General features: G+C 34.8%; 1 protein-coding gene across 1 annotated transcript; it reads right to left on the reverse strand.

Moving 5' to 3' along the window:
* Positions 1-1,148: 1,148 nt before the first annotated feature.
* LOC134243074 (uncharacterized) lies at positions 1,149-8,671 on the reverse strand (the record flags this gene model as incomplete). The annotated part of the gene is made up of 12 exons (XM_062725294.1): positions 8,639-8,671; positions 8,248-8,445; positions 7,532-7,835; positions 6,302-6,540; positions 5,706-5,895; positions 4,055-4,273; positions 3,703-3,888; positions 3,352-3,532; positions 2,873-3,039; positions 2,640-2,767; positions 2,297-2,543; positions 1,149-1,320 (listed from the first exon to the last, which is right to left on the reverse strand). Coding segments are annotated over exons 1-12 (2,264 nt in total), but the record flags the coding sequence as incomplete, so codon positions are not given.
* Between the last annotated feature and the right edge of the window lie 411 nt (positions 8,672-9,082).

A 9,082-nucleotide genomic window follows, 5' to 3' on the forward strand; every position in this document is an offset into this window, starting at 1 on the left:
GTCGTTCCTGGGCCTCTGTAGTTATCACAGGGGTTACATACCAAACCCGTGACGTTATAACTGTTGATCATGCAGTAGCAGAGTGAAAGTGAAAAGTAACGAGAATTGATGTAAACAAACACAAGAAATCGTAGTTTAAAAGCATTTAGAATGAATATCATGTGTGATTCTTGTGGGAATAAAGCGTATGAACAAGGTATGGTAATATAATTCTGAAATTTCTTCGTAAAATTAAAGCAGGGCGGCTGTTTACTTGCCGATCAGCCTTTCCTCTGTCGTTTGTAACAAAAAAGATGCAAAAGTTCAACACTACGCCGCATACCTTGCAACTTAATTTTTGTTTCTATTTAAAGTTCTTATTCTTTTGTTTTTGGAAAGTGCTGCTAGAATCGTATGGGTTACGGGAATTGATGCATTTTTTTCGATATTATGAACAAAATGTAAAAATTTTGGGAGGGTTTCGTACGAAATTGTTGAATAATTATTTCTATAGGAGGACAGTAGGATTCTAGCAGCACTTTTCATGGTACAGAGATATTTTTACATAACTATTGATATAAATTGGAATTAATTATCCCCGGGGTAGTGTTAAACTTTTCACTTTTTCATTAAGGCATATTTTCTAATTATAGACGTCACGTGGTTACGTCATGGTGAACTGGCTCCTGTAGCATAAGTCCCATTGAAGTCTATAGAATGCATAATTATAGTAAAAGTTTTATCCTTGACTTTTCCTATTTATTAGTGTTACATAATTATAAAAAAGTGTTAATTCGCCGAATTCCGATCCATGTGCTGCCTTAACAAACCCGCGTATAGGCATACCTAAAAGTATTGACTATTTTACAAGTTTATGCAATTCAAAACACATCAATAACCTTGACCTTTCACATTATACAACTCAATGAAATCTTTAGATGCTTTACTGTTACCTCAAGTAACTGGTATAAAATGAAAAGGAAGCCTGTCAAACAAAACTTGATAACTAACTTGGGAAAACACCTTTTTATTTGCAAAAAAGACTTTCCTCTGAGATTTTCAATTTAAATTTACTTGAGGTAATACACACATAGTGTAAAAATGTATGTCAACCTTTCTATGCAGGTATAAACAAAACTTGTCAAATTAACACATTCAAGTAAACTTACTTAGCTCTGAAGACTTTGACATCATAATGACTTATGCCAGACTCTGGATCATAGAAGTTTTTCCACTGTAGATCAACTTTAGCTTGGCTTGTTGTGTATATCAGATCTGTAAAATTTGGCAAGTTCCCATCTACAACCTGTCCAGGAACTGGTTTTGTAAGGTCAACTAAAACTGTACAACAATTAAAAGAGGTTTTATCAGTGTTCTTTTTGATGTGCATCAATATAAGCAACAAAAAGTAGCAAGAGACCATAGATATAAAAACATAGGTAATCAAAGATTTTGAAGCTCACCTCGACGAATGTTATCAGTGTAACTTATGCAAATCTCACATCATATTATCTTAATATCTAGTATTTATCCCAACAACAATATTCTTGCAAGTTGTGTTTAACCCCTTACATGGCATATACATATTTCTACGCATATAGCGTGAAAAATGTGTATAGTGTAAATAAATATTAATAAATTTGTTAATACTGCAGATATCAAGGACTTCAAGTTCATTGGGATTAATCTGTTCCCAAAACTTTAACATAGTCTCTTGTATGGAAAATATAGGTCAGATTCAGCATCCGAAGCAAGTCTGGTTGTGTCCATCCCTAGATGCATCATCCATGCAAGTTTGGTTCAGGTAGGGCTTATAGTTACTTGGGAATTAAAATTTTGGTCAGATCCAGCATCCGAAGCAAGTCTGGTAATGTCCATCCCTAGATGTATCATCCATGCAAGTTTGGTTCGGGTATCTCTTATAGTTACTTGAGAATGAAAATGTAGATCAGATCCAGCATCCGAAGCAAGTCTGGTATTGTCCATTCCTAGATGCATCATCCATGCAAGTTTGGTCCAGGTAGGGCTTATAGTTCCTTGGGAATGGACCTGCTTCAAAAACTTTAACCTGATCACTCATCTGGAAAATGTAGGTCAGATCCAGCATCTGAAGCATGTCTGATAGTGTCTATCCCTAGATACATCATCCATGCAATTTGGTCCGGGTAGGGTTTATAATTACTTTGGAATGGACTTGCTCCTAAAACTTTAACCTGGGCTGGGACGCCGACGCTAACGTCGACTCCAACGCCGGGGGTATAGCAAAAGCTCATCTCGACTTCGTCGAGGTGAGCTAATAATATGAAACATTTAATACCTCCATTTGAGATGGCTGACACATTCTGTTGTATGTGACCTCCATTGTAGGCAAACACAGTAGTGAAGTATTTCTGGTTGTGCTGTAGATATTTCTCTGGACTCAACTCTACACAAGCAACATGAGATTTACTGGAGTACTGGGTGAAGTTGGCAACATCTGTTTCATTAGGAGAAGAACCTACACCCACCATGTACATAGCAATTCCTGATTGAGGATCATAGAAATCCTTCCAATTGCTGCAAATCTGAAAGTTTTATGTGAAGTCATTAACATGACATTACTTTGGTATCAAAAATACATATTCACCTAACTTAAGTTTCCTAAAACCAAGTTTCCTGACCTTCTCCTTGTATTTGATGTAACTAAGATCTATTCTAGGTATTTCTCCATCATTGACCACACCAGCTACGGGGGGAGATCTGTCCACTATGAGAGGGGAATCACATATACCTATTGTTCTTAGGTCCACTGCAAAAAGGACACGCAAAACCTCTCATAAAAGTCAAATGACATGAATCCCAAACACATTTAAATTTAAAATTTGTACAAAATCAGCTGAGCAAATGTCAGTACCATTATTCACAACTTTGATTTTAATCCAAATGGGGACCCCCTCTGTAACCTTATAGAGGTAGGTCAGATTTTGATTGTATTCCATGGGGAGCCACATCAGCTCATCACAGTCTCTTGTGGTCCTACCCAGACACAGGTCATTTCTAATCACACCAGAGTTTGGATCACTGAAATGTATAAAGGTCCTGGCAGTCTGGTAAATAACTTTTAATAACAAAACTTATTTTCTACTGATTAGAAAAAATTATAAACTTTATGAAGAAGTGTTCTGTAACACAACATAAACACCGAGTTCTATACCCTGTGAGTATGGCCACTATCTGTCATGATAATGTGACATAATATGGATTTCTTTATTTTAGATAGTTAAAAAAGTTACGAAAAAATTGGAAGTTGTGGACATACCAAAAACATTACCAAACTTGAGGCTTACTTTAAGAAAACTGTAACAAAATGCAAGAAAATGATTCTGTACATACGATGAATTGTGAGTCAGTGAGAGGTTGAACTTATCCTCATTGTAGCGGACATTGTATACTTCATAAACCAAGGGCGGACTGTTATCCACAATGTAAGGTGCAGAGTGACAGACACTTGTACACAATGCTCCACCATACTTGATGTTGTTTATAGCTCTTACAGTTACATAATAGGGTCCATCTAAAATTACAGAAACTTGGAATAAAAGTTTGCATTTTTCTACAAATTCAGCAAATTGTGATAGCTGTTTCAAAAATAAACTCCTATAATTACAGCTTAAAACTTCACCAATAATTCAAAATAAGTCATGTATTCTGAATCAGATGTAAAATATTGGGTATAAATCACACCTGCTAAAACAGTGTATGGTTCCTCCAATGGAGACATCATCACAGTATGAGTCCACTGTGACCGGTCAAACAGGTGAGCATGAGGATCGTGATGCTGCTTTATTTTCTCCTCACAGATTGACTCCCCAGCTGTCACCGAGTATCCCAGAATTCCTGTCTCATTGTCATAGATACCATCCCAGTTGGCTAAAAATATATAAATTATTGCAAGTCCTTCTTTTAAACATGCAATCAAACATCATAAATTGAAAATATGATGATAAGGAAACACAATTCAATATTTATGGTTATTTTAATTCGAGCATAAATTGTTTTTGAGCTTTAAGTGTTAGTCCGAAACATTTGTCATTACCAGATATATATCTATTAGCCCTGGTATACTTGAGGTCATTCTTGTTAGTATGGCCATTATAGACCGTCTCTGAGCCCTCTCCATCTGTGATGATTCTGTGATTCTTTGTCTTTGGATTCACTCCTTCACAGAATCTCTCTTCCCAGTCATCTCTATCATCAGGAATCACATCCTCACACTTTATGGTTTCCGATTTGTCACTTGTGATATTTATTTGCCCTAAAATCAGGATATACCAATATTGAATTCGATACAAAATACAGAAAAAATTCAAATGAATCTGGATAAACATTGTGCAAATAAACAACCAAATTCATCAATATGTTAATTTGATCCTGAGAATCAACAACAGGTCCGTTTTAGAGTCATAAGGAAGGTCCTTGCCATATTGTCTATTCTCCCCTCAAATTCCCATGATTTGAACCCGAATCTACATTACCTGCTTAGGTCTCCAGTATTAATATGACTATAATCATGAATTTTCTGTCAGATTTTTGCTATGAGCTGCCATGTTAAACTTTGATCGAACAAAGTGGCCCTAACTTACCCCATTGATTCAAACATGATTCAGGGTTATGATTTGAAGAAATCTGAATCTATCCTTCCTCAGAAAGCTTTCACTAAAATGTCACCTTTATTGGATGTTGTTCTTGAGGATGGGATTTTACACTGACCCCATCCAATTTTCACTATTCCTTTATCATGTCAACTTAAGGTCAGACGACACGTTTCTCAAAAATATATAAATTTTCCTAAGAATTTGTCATTGAAATATACGTACTTAAGTAACTTTCCTCACAAAAATTAGGGTATCTTACCAGGCATTTGGACAAGATATCACAGGGCTACATTTCTTATATAACCCTTATGGATTATCTCCTGAATGGCTTATAGCATCAATTTGGTGTACTTATATTTAAAATCATTTTAAAAACAATGTAGAAATCAGAAGAGAATGACAAATATGAATAATTTTTATATACCACCAAGGGATACAAAACATATATTTGAGGAAGGTGTCGTCTGACCTTAAAAGAGGTTATAGTACTTTGTTTGATTTGAATTAACACTACCCAAGGGCACTCTGTGATATGTTTGGGTAAAATTTCCCCATTAGTCCTGCCACTCCTCTTTGAAGGCTTTTGCAAGCTAAAAAGCTGAATCAACTTCATCCAAGGATGCCTAATATGGCACTTGAGATATTCAAAGTTAAAGCAATATGAGCTGCATTTTTGATAATTTTATTTGGCTGTTAAAATGTGTTATTTTGATAAATATTTATGTAATTTAAACCTTTGTGAACAATTGGACTAAAATAAAGTACTAATCTGTTTCAGAAGAAAGACTTTTGTACAGTTAAATATATAAGATTATTTAAGAAATCAATATTGTACAGGAGGACAATAATGTAATTTTGCTTCAATCACAGCTTATAAATAGTTCTTCCATTGCAAATATGAGTAATAAAAGTTTAGAAATATTCTTTTTCTCTGTCATTGAAGTAGTAAATTACATTTTTGCAACTAAAATTTTCTGACATCAAAGTTGCTTTAATGCATGACGGATGAAGACTTAAAGCAACTCAGGTGACCAGAAAATCAATCATATTTACTCTTTACTTCATATTCTTTCTACTGTAGATAATACTTACAAGATGTTGGATCTGGAGGTGTATAATCTGTTAGAATGGGTTTGGATGACAGTATGTTCTCAAATCCTAGACTGTTCACAGCATGGAAATTGAAGTGTATGATATGGTTGTGTGGTAGCTGTACATTTTCATACACAAATCCTCTGTTGGAACCCACTCCAAGCTTCTCAAAGTGCACGTAATAGCCATCCTATTAAAATTTGATAATAATAATCTTAACTAGTTTGAATCTTAAAAAAAAAAGACAGTTTGTTGTAAATATGGAGATTGTAAGTTGAAAAATATTACAAATTTTCACATTTCTGACCAAATGATCTGAATTTGTACAGATTTTTCTCTGTTAGGTAATAATCCATCTACATTGTACATAGTTGGTATATCACTATAGTCTGTAGACAAATCCTAGACGTATGTTAAATTCTCAAATAAATGAAAAATGTTCATGGCAATTATTTTCATTTTTCACCTTATAGACCAAAAAATATTTGTGTAGTTTGACAGATGAATGATCAAAGGACCAAAGTGGAGCCCCAAAAACTGCAAGGAAGGCAAGGTAAAAGACCTTGTCAATATTTCTTTCTGCTAGCAATACTTACGCGTGAAATTTTGTGGTCGTGTCCTTCAATGGCCTCCAGAAGTTCACAATGTCCAGAAGGTCCATAATCATAATTAAAACTAAGGCATTTTGTTACATGCATTCCATTGCACTTTTCTGCACATTCCTCTTTAGTTGTTATCTTGGAGAACTCTGCTGCTTTGATGCCCCTTCCTACAAGTCTCCCAGTCTTTCCGGATGAAAACAATTTAATCACTTTCTGATTCAAAGGATCATGACCTAAAATAAGAAATTTAATCAATATTACTTTTAATTAACTACCATGGCTCTTTTTTCTTTTAATCATTTAGAAAGTACCAAAAAAATTCCCATGTACTTGCAATGACCTCAACTTCATGAGATGATCAAGACAGAAGCTTATAAGCTAAATCTGTTCAGTTTTGTGAGTTTTTTCAAATGTTATTAATCATCAAAGTCATGGTATTGTGATACTTTTCTTTGAGTACCACCATATCTGACCTCTTGATTGTGTAGTTCCACCCACTTTTCCAAAATGGTATAAATTAAACCTAATTGTCATAACTTTTCAATGGATTGCTTGGGATTTCATATTCCGAATGTGTCCTTATATAAAAAAAATCATTCTCTGCATACAATCTTTTTATACTGTTTGGCCTTGACTAGTCTTTGGAGATTAACCCACTTTCTGTTTAGTTTAACTTTTGCCAAAAGTTTTGAACAGTTGGTGCTACAGCTTTCTTTTTATCAAATGAGTACTCCTCATGATAAGACCATTCTTGGGGTACCTTTATTTTTGACCTCAGGACCTTGGCCTTGAGTTTGATCAACATGGATAAAAATAATCTTTAAACTTGTCTATTACTCTTAAACAGTTTATGCTTTGGCTTTCCTATTTTTTATTTATTTCTTAATTGTGAAAAGTCTTTTTTTTCGTACCAACATTTTTTTATCTCATGACTTAAATTTTATGACCTACTTTTGAAAAAAAACCCCTTAAGTTTGGCCATATTTTTAGAATGGTTTGTGTTAGGCCTTTTAATGATTTTATTTTACAAGTATCATCCTTGTGACAAGATCTTTCTATCTGAACTGAAGACCTTGGAGTAGACCCTCATTTGAACAATTTTACCCTGGTCTTGAGCTGCCATTAGGGGTCAGAACATTTCTCAAACATGTCAGTGGTGCTTGGAGTGTACTATATGGTCTGTCCAAGTTATCACCTCAATTAATGCATAAAGAATTCACTCACCAACATCATAATCAACAGAATTGGCAGCTAATGAGACATTTGTCCATCTGATGATTTGTTCTCCCCAAATGCTTTTGCCATACCCAACAGCTATTTTGGTCTCTGTGACGGGTGAGTCTTCATACACTGTGACTACTGCCTTTAGAACATTAGGATTACTGGTGGAGGTAAAGGCCTCTGCCATCCTTCCACCTGGTATTGTCATGTCATACGTGTCTAGTTTACAGGAGGCTGGAACACTCACTCCTGCCTCATTGGACACATGGACTGTGAAATACAGAGGGACTCCAGCTGGACTCAGGATCTACAATTTTTAAAAATATACTTTTTATTTATCACAATCTTCTAATTATACACTGAATTAGTAATACAAGCCATATGTGCGTCTTTGTAAAATCCTCCATAGATCTTAGTAAAGGCTTATATAATTCTCCTTGCATATCATTAAATAAGAAAAAATGATAGTGTTCAAAATAACTTGATATATATTAAAAGAAAAATAACTGACACAGTTAATAAATGTTCCAACGGATGTTTGAATCAACCGTTATAGCATCATTAAAGAAGTTTGATAATAATATTTAGAATAGTTCCTTAGAAACCTAGCTTAACTCAAAGTGCAACAAAAGGACAGACAGAAGGATGGAAGGACAGAAGAAATACATATATATATATTCCACAGCCATACTTATGAAAAATGATAAAATACTAATTACATCACTCAAAGCAGTAGAAAATCCTCCAAGTTGTTTTCTGGACATGACATTTGAGCCTCCAGGTACTGTTCCTATGTCTAAGTGTAGATTAACATTACTTCTGTCATCCTCAGCCATAACATTGATGATAAATTCAGGTTCTGTGTGATCTCGACCTCTAATCTGCTCAATACCACATGAACCAGCTGAGGTTTTGCCCTATATATTGTAAGCAATACATAGTAAACCTTGACTTATATTAAACAAGAGGCCCATGGGCCACATCGCTTACCTGAACACTGTGACTAGGAAAAAAAGATGAAATCAGGTTAAAGGTATAAATGCATAAATGGTACTGACCAACTTGAATCTGTACACCAACTTAGAATGCTTACATATTTCTTTGACAAACTGTGGCTTTTTTCAAAGAGGTTTGAACTTTCATTGTGGTCCAACCCTACCCCTTGGGGTCTTGATTTGAACAAATCTGAATCTACAATATCTGAAGATGCTTTCATATAAATATAATATTGAGAAGAAGAATATAAAAGAATTTTTCCTATACATATTTCTAAGAAAAAAAATTTGATCATCTATTGTGGCCCCACCTTACCCACGGGAGTCATGATTTGAACAGACTTGATCTACACTACCTGAGGATGCTTGCAAATATGACCAATCATGACTTTGCTGTTCCTGTGAAGACGAAATTTTCTTTATATTCCTACGTGAAACTTTGATTATCCATTGTGTTCCTGCCCTACCCCAAGGCGTTATGATTAGAACAAACTTGAACCTAGGTATACTACCTGCGAATGCTGCAATATAATAGACCTGTCATGGCTTTACTGTTCTT

The sequence above is a fragment of the Saccostrea cucullata genome, unplaced genomic scaffold (genome assembly GCF_032062105.1).
Source record: "Saccostrea cucullata isolate Sc308-1 unplaced genomic scaffold, CSIRO_AGI_Scuc_v1 ctg7343, whole genome shotgun sequence".
NCBI classification, from domain to species: Eukaryota; Metazoa; Mollusca; class Bivalvia; order Ostreida; family Ostreidae; genus Saccostrea; species Saccostrea cuccullata.